At 41.2% G+C, this 13930-nt stretch overlaps 1 protein-coding gene and 1 long non-coding RNA gene across 2 annotated transcripts in view; one reads left to right on the forward strand and one right to left on the reverse strand.

The window, feature by feature from the left end:
• Positions 1–13930, forward strand: part of LOC134803822 (uncharacterized) — a 117446-nt gene that overhangs the window by 11805 nt on the left and 91711 nt on the right. The window lies entirely within an intron of this gene.
• On the reverse strand, positions 5346–11373 carry LOC134803894 (protein SGT1 homolog). Its single transcript, XM_063776717.1, has 6 exons — positions 11225–11373; positions 10247–10357; positions 9019–9220; positions 8096–8181; positions 7451–7555; positions 5346–5771 (listed from the first exon to the last, which is right to left on the reverse strand). The coding sequence occupies exons 1-6, from the start codon at positions 11255–11257 to the stop codon at positions 5664–5666; spliced, it is 645 nt and encodes a 214-aa protein (XP_063632787.1). The 5' UTR covers positions 11258–11373; the 3' UTR covers positions 5346–5663.

Consider the following 13930-nt stretch of genomic DNA (forward strand, 5'->3'; position numbering starts at 1 on the left):
GCCAGTTGAGGGTAGATGGAAACATTACACGTTCAACAAATAATGTAGGTTAAAGTCAGGTCGTTCAGTGACTGATCCATGCGATTTTGTATTTGGTTGGTTAACTAATAAATGTTATAACTACCCGACAATGTACAAATTGTGTTTACTTTTATTAAAATACCTAAATATACACCCCCTTATTCATAAACGTTTACTAAAGTTGACAAGCCGATAATAATCGTTTGTCCCTTTCCAACATACCGATACGTCGGAAAGGGACAAACGATTATTATCGGCTTGTCAACTTTAGTAAACGTTTATGAATAAGGGGGACAGACTATAGTTGTACGGCAAGTATAAATTACTCATCATCGGCAACGAGTTTTTTCCTGATAATTACTAGACGCTGAAGGAAAACTTACCAACTACATATGTAATCCATATTTAATTACACAAACGGGTCTACCGCGATATAATCCATTGTTTTTCTTTTTACCTTAAATTCCGACGTTTCAGCTGAGTTGCACCAGCTGTGGTCACGCGGTCACAACGCAGCTGAAACGTCGGAATTTAGGATAAAAAGGAAAACAATGAAATTATATCGCGGTAGACCCGTTTGTGTAATTAAATACCTATGTGTGTACAAAACGCGAGAGTTTAAAGTGTTATATATGTAATCCAATTAATCGTATTGTTATTGTTTATTGTTTCATCGTTAAGCAACCAAAGCAGAACCCACGCGAGCCAGCAGGCCGATAAATTACGTTTATTATATCCTGAGACCGACCGTCTGCGACACACTGTGTGGCCACGAAACGTGCGACGAGCGTACATGCCAAGAAACTCGCTGGACAACGGATTAGGGATGACTCACGCTAGACCGGGCCGGGGCCGGGCCGGAGCTCCAGCGCTTCGTTTTCTATGGAAAGAACCACGTGATCACCGATCAGCCGTCATAGAAAATGACATGTTGGACGCCTCGGCCCGGTCTAGCGAGTCGTCCTGGAATTTTATAAAAAGCATTCCACGGTCTGTCACGTCCAACGGCGCGATTCGGGAAATGATTTAAAGATTCACTATAGATATGAAATAGTAAAGATATGTGACGTTCTCCAATATTGGAGTGGCGTTAATAATAGCGTAAGCGCCAGCCGCCATAAGGTACCTTATGCCGTGGAACGTCACATATCTTTACTATTTCATATCTAGTGAATCTCTAAATCATTTCCCGAATCGCGCCGCAAATGCATTTTATTTCGGTATTAGAACCTTTTTTTGGCGTTCGAACCCGATGATTATTTTTTTGGGCACATTAAAAGAAAATAGCTTCCTGCAAAACACGTAATTCGAAATTTCGTTACTGATTAGACCAAGATAAGTCTGCAACGATTTTAAAAGCACACGTAGTTCAAGTGTTACTTTTAACGTCAAACTTCTATGAAATTATGACGTGTAAATAACACTTCCACTGCGTGTGCTATCAAAATCGTTGCTGACTTATCTTGGTCTAGCTCTATCTGTATTTGGGCTCGTGCACAAATCACGCGAGGTTCAATAGGGGGGCACGAGTTTCTCTACAGTGAACGAAACTAAGAAAAAATACCTACCACATCAGAGTAGGTAGATACTTTTTCTCGGTTTTGTTAAACATAAATCTTCACTCCGCACTTCAAAAAAGCGAAGTCTACTTTACAAAATTTTGGACGTAAATTGTCGGATGGAAAAAATTCAAAAAAATACACGTGAGTTTATGTGGGGGAGGGGGGTGGCCAAAAAGCTCACCAAATATCACCAAGGGGGAGGGGGGTTAAAAAGTAGCCGAAAACTCCTCGAGTGGTTTGTGCACATTTGCACAACCCCTTTGCGAAAGTATTCGGGGGCGGCAAATACTTTTGGAGCGTTTGTTTCATCCACTACTATTGATGATGGCTCTACAAGTTTTATGAGTGGAACTTCCACCTTGCTCTATTTTCGACAGTAAGAACTTTGAGAATGAGAATGAATAAAACCGGCAAAGTGCGAGTCGGACACGCGCACGAAGGCTTCCGTATCATTCGTATCAGCAAAAAACGGCAAAAAAATCACGTTTGTCGTATGGGAGTCCCACTTAAATATTTATTTTATTCTGTTTTTAGTAGTTGTTGTTATAGCGGCAACAGAAATACATCATCTGTGAAAATTTCAACTGTAGGTATAGCCTGGTGACAGACAGACGGACGGACAGACAAACGGACTGGAGTATCTTATGTAGTAATAGGGTCCCGTTGTTACCCTTTGGTTACGGAACCCTAAAAATCGCTTCAAGTATCTTCAGAACAGCTAACCACCATTTTCGTGGCCCCAGATGACTCACGACTTGATAGAAAGTCTCGGAATATTCCTTAAAGGTCGCTCAGATGCGGATCGGGGACGGTATGCTTACCGTTTACGTCATCTATTGACACACGACAAGCGTTTTTATTTCACGACTAGCCTTTGCCCTAAATAAGCACATGCACACCATGGGGAAACGTGACATGGGGCGGTGCAGACTCTGTATGGAGGCAGAGGAGACGCCCTTGCACATCCTCACAGAGTGCCCTTGCCTAATGCGTACTCGTGACTTAATCCTGGCTAACACATATTGCGCCCGGAGGAGTTAAAGTCTCTCGAGATCAAAAATCAACAAACTTCAATCATACTACTTGTATAGGTGGTACCTATCCCGCGCCGCGCACGCCTCCTGCGGTATCCTGACATTTCGCTACATAAAGGATAAGCCACAGCCTAGGCCGTAAGAGATAGAGGTCCGGTTTTTTTCAAAATATAGCCTAACTCAATACCCCGAGGGCCTTTTTTCATTTTTTCGATATCGCTTGTCTTTTTCGATAAATTGTCGATTTAGTGCGAAAAGACACCGAAAAAATGCGTAATTTTTCTACATTTTTGACATTTCCGAAAAGAGCTTTTGACTTTTTCTAAATATTTTTTTACCATATTGTAGCCCTTGTTAAGACGAATCTTTTGAGACCTGGACCATTCATGTAGCCCTAAAACTCACGAGACCAGGGCGATGTCTCACTCTGGCTGAAATTGGAGGGCTATACTGATGCGATCGAAAAAACATTTTCAATGTTAAAAGATCCTGCAGCTGTTTGAAGTTGCAGGTTTGGATTGAGAGTTGTAGTAGGTGGCGATCACAATCAGCGATGGTCGCAGTGAAACATAGGCTTTGGAGCCTTATATAGCCCCTAACAAGAAGAAGCATTTGCCCGCGTAGATCCCACGTCGGTCGTCGGTGGGTCGTGCGCACCCGAGTTGCATACATCGCCATTGTTATAGTTTGTCAAAGGACCTGTCTCATTTCAATCATAGACAGAGAGAATCATACTATCTTTGTCTTACACTAGTACTAACACCCAAAAGAAAAGGATGAGTAATATAGTTTTCCTTGTTCTTACCGAGTGACAAATTGGTTTGACCAACTATAGTACCTACCTAGCGTAATACTACTTACAAGGCTAGCGTCACAGAAGAAATAATAGTACTACCCTACAGAAAGAACACTTCCTACAAACCCGAAGTTTGACAGCGGTTCAGGGTCGAATCATGCTATCCCTTTCTAATATATGGCACTATCTCTTTCGGCTATTTAGGGTTGTCAAAATTCAAGTGATTATCTTATCTGTGGTCGTGCACGCAAAAGGAAGTCGAAGTGGTGCCAACCCTAATAATTGCTCGGAGCAATGCTGAGCCGAGCGGAGCCGAGTTCCACCGAAGTCAGGAGTGTCTCCCCACTGCTAGCGTGTCTTATTAATTGTCATATATATTTTGGGCAGTTGTGTAAAAGTCTGTGACAACCCTACTGTGTTCTAGTGCGGTGTCGGCATTTACGCAAACATCAAAGGCGTCGGTCCACTGTTACTTTTTACACTGGCCAGTGTTACAAAAAAAACCAATAAACACTTTCAATCTTTATTCTCTCCGTTGAGTACAATATATTCACTTAATAGTAAAAAAATGCTTAGCCAGAAGCCAGATACTGGGTCATACTCATTTCTTTTCTGTACCTGAAAGTTAAGACTCGCACGAACCGAGCCGCAGCCATACAATCATACAAATACAAATCATTTCATAGAAGTTTGACGTTTAAAATAACACTTGCACTGAGTGTGCTATCAAAATCGTTGCAGACTTTTCTTGTTCTAACTCTAGAAATAGGGAATATTACGCGAAACTCTGCGTAGGGGGCGCTACTAGCTACTACCACAATCTGGGGGTCTACCGCGAAACAAGAAAAGCGAAATTTCGTTATCTAACCTCTCTATCACTCTTGCATATTATTAGCGATAAAGAGGCAGCTAACTAAATTTCTATTTTCGCGTTTCCCGGTAGGCCCTTGTTAACAAACCGCCTTGATGCATCAATGTCATATTTTATGGTCTGTGTAAACTTGTCAAAAAACAGTTTAAGGCACAGTATGTATAAGTTACTCTATGGTTTACTAGAGGCGGTAGTGCTGCACTCTGGCGGCAGAACATTGCAGTAATATCCCCTGTTTATGGCGTTATTCATAAACGCATTACTGGTCTGAATTAGCTACGAATCGTTTGTCTTTATCTGTCTTTTTGAGTTATGTATTTGTAAGAAAGGGATAAAACATAATTTAACTAAATCAGACCCGTAAAGTTTTATGAATAAGGGTTAGAATATAATCACTACGTTTTAAGGGGCGGGACTCGCAGTATTCAATAGTAAATACATTACGATACCCAAGTGTGAAATGTATGAATTACCTACCTACCGCACGTGTATCAACGTTTTACAGTACATAATTCCATGGCCCTGCACATTTTCGATATATGCACGTAAAGCGCTAATTACCGCACTAGTGCGGTAAAGTAGAACCATATTATGATGTATTTAAGTGTATTTTCTAGCTGTAGATTATTATAATTTACACAAGAATAAAGAAAACATCTCATACAAAAAAACTACACTCCGTCACATTTTTTGGGGACAAAAAACAAGAAAACGAAAAATATTTTGACCCACGTAAGGTGTATTCGGGTATTACCGAATGTGGGATAATTCCGAAATTCAGATGAAAATCACCCTTAATTCCATCATAATAAAAGTCTCTTTTCGGAATTATCCGACAGTTTTCGACATTCGGAATTACCCGAGTAAACCTTACCTACTCTCTTTCTAATGTAAAAAAAAACAGAGTATAGTTTCTTGTGAAGTTACATAGACCAAGAAAAACCTGCAACGATTTTGATAGCCCACACAGTGCAAGTGTTATTTACACGTCATAATTTCATAGAAGTTTGACGTTTAAAATAACACTTGCACGTGTGCTATCAAAATCGCTGCAGACTTTTCTCGGTCTGACTCTATCTACAGTATATCTCTGACCGTGGGTCTTTAAATGCAGGGCTTGATTTTACTCGCTAATCTGAGCTACTTTTATTATGGGACCAACCCTAAAATCGGGGAATTTTTTTTTGGGTTTTTCCATAAAAAACGTCGACATCTGATCAGCCAAAATGTATGGGTGAAAAAGTAAAAACTTTTTCGGGATTTCGGGGTTGGTGCCATAATAAAAGTAGCTCAGTTTAGCGAGTAGAATCGAGCCCTGGATTTAAAGCCCCATGGTCAGAGGCACGCTGTATAATAATGTTGTCTCTGGTTGAAGTTGTCTATTGTTCCCACTTCTTGAATTCAAGTCCGTCCGGTGGTTTGACCTCCACCTTGTCCTTGGCCACCTGGTTCCAATTCGTACTGAGCACCGTGCCTCCGGACTCCACCTGAAATTATATTATGTTAGAAATAGTTATTTGTTTTACTAGGGGACAAAGTTGTTGTTTAATTGCTCGTGCTAATAATACCTGAGCAAGCGAAAGATTCCAAAATTGAAAACTGGAATCTAGAGTGTTGCGAGGGTTAAACAAAATTTGCCCCCGAGTGAAACACAAAAATTTTCACCACACTAACCCGAAGCAAATACTAAATGTAGGTAAAATATCGAACAAAATCAAACCAAATCAAATCCAAATGAATGTTATTAAATATTTATCATCCAAAATCATCATTTCATTTAAAAGTCAATTCTACCAGCAAACATAAGAAAACAACTCAAAATTTGCATTTGATTACTTTGCCTCACATGTGAATAAAATGCAACTTTGCCATCAGTTTTTGAAGTGCAAAGTAAGCCTTTCCGAGCTGGTGTGGTGAAAAGGTTGTTACCTATAATCTTAGAGCATTTCGTCGGGTGACAAGCAAAACTCACAAAGTACTATCAAAAAATTTAAGTAACAATGCACTTTATTACACTTTTAACACGGTTTATTGGCCAATAATTTCAATGGTGTTAGTTAGTGAATTTTGCTTGTCACCCGACGATTTAGTAACCGGAGACGCCTTGGCTGTCATTTTCTGTACAAGGGGAGGGGCACGTCAATTTTTTTAATTCACAATAGCATCTAAACTATGATCTGACAAAGTATCAAACGGGAGGCGATGACTAAATTTATTTTTATTTTACGTGATTCGGTGGCTGCCATTCCTCAACCCACCAACGGAGGGGCAGCTGACGACCACATGGGTTCATCATACATAGCCGTTAATCACATATTGTACTTACAAAGCTCTTGTTCATGGCCCTCCGCACTTCGTCTGATCCCTCGCCGTATATCTTCTGGAAGAGCGCGTTGAGCGCCGCGTCTCCTTCAGGCTTTTCAATACACTACTACATTATTACACTACACTACTACATTATTACACTACGCTACAACTGCGCTATTGTACTTACAAAGCTCTTGTTCATAGCCCTCCGCACTTCGTCTGATCCTTCGCCGTATATCTTCTGGAAGAGCGCGTTGAGCGCCGCGTCTCCTTCAGGCTTTTCAATACACTACTACATTATTACACTACACTACTACATTATTACACTACGCTACAACTGCGCTATTGTACTTACAAAGCTCTTGTTCATAGCCCTCCGCACTTCGTCTGATCCTTCGCCGTATATCTTCTGGAAGAGCGCGTTGAGCGCCGCGTCTCCTTCAGGCTTTTCAATACACTACTACATTATTACACTACACTACTACATTATTACACTACGCTACAACTGCGCTATTGTACTTACAAAGCTCTTGTTCATAGCCCTCCGCACTTCGTCTGATCCTTCGCCGTATATCTTCTGGAAGAGCGCGTTGAGCGCCGCGTCTCCTTCAGGCTTTTCAATACACTACTACATTATTACACTACACTACTACATTATTACACTACGCTACAACTGCGCTATTGTACTTACAAAGCTCTTGTTCATAGCCCTCCGCACTTCGTCTGATCCTTCGCCGTATATCTTCTGGAAGAGCGCGTTGAGCGCCGCGTCTCCTTCAGGCTTTTCAATACACTACTACATTATTACACTACACTACTACATTATTACACTACGCTACAACTGCGCTATTGTACTTACAAAGCTCTTGTTCATAGCCCTCCGCACTTCGTCTGATCCTTCGCCGTATATCTTCTGGAAGAGCGCGTTGAGCGCCGCGTCTCCTTCGGGCTTTTCCTCTTCCTCCTGTTAATTGTACAGATATACAGATATGTATATATCGTTGTACCCACAACACAAGCCTTCTTGAGCTTACCGTGGGGCTTAGTCAATTAATGTAAGAAATGTCCTATAATATTTAATTATTTACTTGTATGTGAAAATTCAAAATGTTAAAATATGATCAATTTGACCTGCAACCGACCGATCTCAAGGGTCCAGTCTGAAAACCAGCGCTAGGCCCTCTGCTTCGAGTGCTTGGCATATCGCTGGCCCAATGTAATATTGGGTTCTATGTTTCACTTTTATCGAATTGAAATTTGAACATTGTCAGTGACATTAAGTCGAATTTCAACTATCTTGAAAATGTAACATAATATTACATGCCCTGTAATATTGGACCATCGATATGCTGAGATTGGAGCCCATTGCCCAATCTTTCGTGTATAATTGCCTATTTTTCTAATTAATTTGTACCTATTTTATTATTTAAGTTTTATATCTTGAACTTAGTTGATAAGGTATTTTTTGTGGCAATAAATATTTTTCTGATTCTGATAAACATACCATTTTCTTAATTTCCTTCTCTATCTTATCCCAGTCTTTTTTGTATATTTTCGGTGGCGCAGGGGGCCCGGAAGCATCTATGACGGCTGAAAAAAAGATAAAATATATTAGTTAAAAACCTGAGGCCAATCCGATCTTATATTGTGTCATCAAAATTATATCTAAATGATGTCAGTCAGGCGTTGCGATCGTACCGGTCGTATAGGGACCGTGCGCGTTGGAGGGCCTGCCATCTTGTGGCCTGAATCGGAAACATGTGCACATGTACATTGCCAAAGCAAGTGCTACCATCTACCGTTCTGATCGGTTCCCTGTGCATAGTAGTAGGTTCTGCCATCTAGTGGGTTACATCGGAAGGATAAACGACACATTTACGCCTCGCGCCAAAAATCTGACGGCTCCTATGCTGCCCCCTATAGTTCATGCACGGGGCCTATTGACGCGAGCGAAACATCTTTTGGATATTATTTGGATGTAATAATTCACAATGTAAGTTTAGCTGGTGCCCCGTTGGTTGAGCAATGGTAGGCACTCAACCATACATAAAACAAATATTTTCTAAAAAGCTAAATTTTGTGTGATGTAACTGATGTAATTACCTAATGGATGACCCCTGAAACAAGTGCGAGTCGGACTCGCGCACGAAGGATTCCGTACCATTACGCAAAAAACGGCAAAAAAATTCACGTTTGTTGTATGGGAGCCCCACTTAAATATTTATTATATTCCGTTTTTAGTATTTGTTGTTATAGCGGCAACAGAAATACATCTGTGAAAATTTCAACTGCCTAGCTATCACGGTTCATGAGATACAGCATGATGACAGACAGACAGATGGGCAGACAGACAGACAAACGGACAGTGGAGTCTTAGTAATTGGGTACGGAACCCTAATAAAAGCTTCTAAAAAGAGTCCTACTTACCTTGTGGAATAGCTTTCACTTTCTCCTCATTCCCCTCTCCCTCCAGCTTGGCCCATCGTAACCCCTCCTTTTTTCTTAACTTCACCTCTATCTTGGACGGTGACACTACGTGGGTGCTCATAGAGGGAATAACCTCATGTGCTAGTTCTAATTCTAGACTGTATTCGGCGTCTGTGTTTGGTAGTGGGCCGGACACTGAGAGCTAAAAAAGAACAATCATTACATTTTTGCTCGGCCTACTCTGCCATCACAGAAGGCATAGTCATAAAAATGGCTAATATATTAACCTCCTAATAAAGTCCCTGCGTAAAATTTTTTGTACATTCCAAAATCTATTTTGAACTTTTATTGTGTTGTCCTTCTGGGTCTCAGGAGGATAAGGAAGATAGCTGCTGCGCTATTAGAACCGCTGGTGGCCTAGCGGTAAGAGCGTGCGACTTTCAATCCGGAGGTCGCGGGTTCAAACCGTTTTTCGGAACTTATGTACGAAATATCATCGATATTTACCAGTTTCTTTACTTACTTTTGGTGAAGGAAAACATCGTGAGGAAACCGGACTAATCCCAATAAGGCCTAGTTTCGCCTTTGGGTTGGAAGGTCAGATGGCAGTCGCTTTCGTAAAAACTAGCGCCTACGTCAACTCTTGGGATTAGTTGTCAAGCGGACCCCAGGCTCTCATAGCAAAATAAAATATAATAAAATCTTACTGAGTTAACTATGTAAGTACCTAGATACATACAAACAACATACAAGAGTGAGACATACAAAATACTAACCCAACACTAAGACTCAAAGATTTCCATAAGATGCTAGAACTCAATAACAACAACCATCTGAACAGGGTGGTCAGAGCTTGGAACAAACTCCCAGAGGACGAAAGATGCGACTCTCAGAATACACAGCAGCTGTCATAAACATCTGAAGAAGATGTAAAGGCCAATGATGATGATAGCCTTTTCTTCCATATCCATTTTAGTTTGGCTATGTATTTTTGAACTAGTTGTTTTATTTGTTTATATGGATCCCTCTCTGGGTGAAGGCCTCCTCCAGTTTTTTCCAACTTTCTCTGTCTTCTCCTGTCTCCATCCAATACATACACATAATAAACTAGATATGCACAATGCAAACTCTACTCAACACTGAAAACTCGGTTGATGGCTCTGGATACAGACATTTTCAGTTATTTCAACTGCCTGCCCGCTTCACATATAATTGTTAAATTACTTACACTGCGGTCTCCATAATGCACTTTCACCTTGTCCGCAGGAGCATTCTTGAGTAGAATGGTGACCACCACCTGTGCGTCTGTCTGGTACCAGTCATGCTTGATTTTTGGCTTCTGGAAATTTAAATTGTAACAAGTCAAATTAAAGAAATCAAGAGTGTTGCCAGCCAATGGACCAGGGGGGCAGGCAAGTCGTTATTGCCAAAGGCCTAGCGGTTATACTCAAACCCCAGATATTTCATGGAAATAGTAACTTTTATATTTATTATTTTATGTTTCTTTCCTGTTTCTTTATTTTATTTTTTGTCTGTTACCTTCCGTGATTATTTCTCACTTGATGGTCTCATCGGAAGATCAGCGCTGGAAGTCGCCAGCAACATGCTGAGATGGGACCATTTCGTGACACTTTATTTTTACTGTTTTTCTATGTATGTCTTATTGTCTGTGTGTTTACGAATAAAAACTATTCTATTCTATATTTATTTCTTGAAATACTGTGCCGGTAACCCAAACGCAAAGTGTCAGGGTTTCTCCCAGACACTCATAATCCTGTCTAGATACCTGAATAAGTTTCAAGCTAGGACAGACGCAGATGTACCTAGCCAGTCATGATATCATTGTCAGTAGAAGTAAAAAATAAAGTGCAAATATTAGCGTAGTTCAACTTCAAATTCAAAATGACTGATGTCATGCTCCGCGCCCGTGTTATTATTACGAGTAAAGCCCCGGACAAAGTCAAAACAAAGAGATAACCTTCTGCATCACTATGCAGTATTATTTACTAAACTTTAAGGCCAAAACAGCTTAGGTCTATCAAATATATTATTCTAAATCAATGAATAAGGAAATAAGACAATTATTACGCTTAAATTTACCATAAACATTCGCCCAGAATTATAAACAGAATGGTCGAGCGAAATGTTAAGGAATTATCATAAAATAAAACATTACAATAGTGGATGGATAAAAAGCTGTACTTACATTTAAACTAGTGTTTTCTGCAGTATCAGTCATGTTAGGGACTTTTAATCTCTCCCGTGGGCAACGAATGTTTGGAAATTTCTAGCACCGCATTCGACAAAAATAGTTTTTTCTGGAACTGACAGTTGACATTGATAGCCAAAGTACAATGTTGTCAGTTGTAAGGCTAAGCGCGCACCACGACTTTTTGTCGCGCGATAATTTAGTCGCAGAAATGTAACGTATGAGTTTATATGGCAGTGCGCGCATATGCGACAAAAAAATCGCAGCGATTTTAAAATTGTGATTTGTCACATTTTTCCGCGACTGCTCGCGACGCGATTGTCGCAAAGTGAATTGCAGCATACGGAGTTGTATGGCCCCGCGCGCACTGCGATAATAAAATCGCACCCGGACCTCAGTCGGCATATCGCTCTCCAAGCGTCAACATGTCGGAACCTGCTGCTGAAGATGCTAGATGTTGACCATTTAATTATGGAAATAGAAGGAGATCACCTTTGTGGTATAAATACTCAAAGTCATACAGCGATCACATATTAAAGACGTTTCATGACAAACGACTCGTACGAAATCCATGTTGAGAATGAACAAACCGCGACTTTTTCATCGCAGTGCGCGCAGTGAATTTTCTGCGATATATTACAGCGCGATTCTAAAATCGTGTCGCAAAAACTAAAATCGTGGTGCGCGCTTAGGCTTACATTACAGCCATAGATATAATATACTTAAAGACTAGTGTACGATTAACAATGTGGAACCACGTTGCTGTATGTCGATAAAGTCATATCGATAAACTATCGACATTTCTTGCAATTTTAATTTTACTTCAAAGGTTTAACGATACCTAAAATGAACAAAAACGCTTTTATTCATTATTATGGTTATCAGATCACAATTTTATCATCACGCTCCAGCAGGGAACCAAGGGAAAGTTCAGATATTTAATTAAAATACATAAATACCTACTAAAGTATGTGTTCCGCAATAATTAAATTATTATATTATATTATAATATATTCATTATCCATTAGCATTTCAATTATGTTTCACGAAGATATTGAAGCTTCAATTAATCGCCATTCCGTTCCGCTGTGTAGCGTTTATCGATATATAACATGATTAAAATCGACTTTTCACATCCCTAAAAGAGCACACATATACGTTTTTACGCACACATACACAACTTGATACCATCTACAACGGGGACTCCTTGATTTGAAGTTCATCTTGTCAACAGTATGGTTGTCCTTTTTTGACAAACGGCATTTTTAAAAGAGCAAGGAGAAAGAACTGATACTAGTTGCTGCGCCGTCAAAGAGAACAGACAACGTTGGGGCCTTGATTACAGCAAATTTTATTGTATCCGCAGTTTACATTCGCGTGCGAGCCACGAGCCGAGCCGCGAGCCGAGCCACGAGACACAAATGTAAGCGGTGGGCTCGTGGCTCGTCTCGCGGCACGGCTTGCATTCGCCTGGGCACGAGTTGGGCACGAGTCAAAGGGGCTTGCGATGGGCTCGCGCGGGACGCGCGCTTGTTTGTATACATTCGCGTTCGGCTGTCACTATGTTACAAGCCTTATACCGTGCCGTTTGTGTTTAAAATCGATTTGCTCGACGAGCTTACAAGCTGTGGCCGAGATACGAGACAAGCCACTAGCCGAGCCACAAGGCGAGACACGAGACGCAAATGTAAGCGGTGGGCTCGTGGCTCGTCTCGCGGCTCGGCTCGCGTTCGTCTGGCTCGCGTGGAGGAGCGGTTTTTTGGGCACAAGTTGGGCACGAGTTTTGACTGACACGGGGCTTGCGATGGGCTCACGCGGGACGCGCGCTTGTTGTTTACATTCGCGTTTGGCTGTCATTCTGTTACAAACCTTATACCGTACCGTTAGTGTTTAAAATCGATTAGCTCGAGTTACGAGCTGTGACCGAGACACGAGACTAGCCACGAGCCGAGCCACGAGGCGAGAGTGTAATCATTAGCTCGACGAGCTTACGAGCTCGAGAACACGATACCAGCCGCGGGCCGAGCCACGAGCCGCGAATGTAAATAAGCTTTATGCGATTTTAGTCTGTCACGTCATTACCGACGGTAGAAAAACGTGCCAAAAAAATAATATTCTTAGGTATGCAAATGCAATCATACGGCGAGCCAATTTCATTCTAGCGCCCACACCACCTGATTTGCAGATTGGCGAAAAATTGTTCCCGTCTGAACGGGCCTTTACAATCGAATAAGCCTGGTCGCACAAGCGAGACAGCGATATGCATTTGTAAAGCGACGTCCCGTTCCCACCTGTCATTCCGTACAATGTTCCGTACGGAAATCGGCACTCGCCACGCTTACTTCAATATTGGAATCTTTCGCTTGCTCGGGTACCGGGTACCAATATTAGCACAAGCGGATAAACAACAACTTTGCCCCCTTGTAAAACCAATATTTATTTTTAGTTAGTTAATAGTCTTAGAAATATCCTTAAGGAAATGGGCATCGTCTTAAAACTGACTCGAGTCTTGAGGAAATATGATGAATTACGTGTACATAATAGTATAACAACATTAAACGAATACTAGTCGAATTAGTTTTCGCAATGCGTGCTCTCGTTTTGCAAACACTAACGCTCCTAGCGCTTCTACACGAAGCCCGTTTTGACTCCGGAGGCCCTCTATGTGGCCAAAGTCCAAGACTATCAGGGAAAACTAAAAAT

Source organism: Cydia splendana, chromosome 27 (genome assembly GCF_910591565.1).
Source record: "Cydia splendana chromosome 27, ilCydSple1.2, whole genome shotgun sequence".
NCBI lineage: Eukaryota > Metazoa > Arthropoda > Insecta > Lepidoptera > Tortricidae > Cydia > Cydia splendana.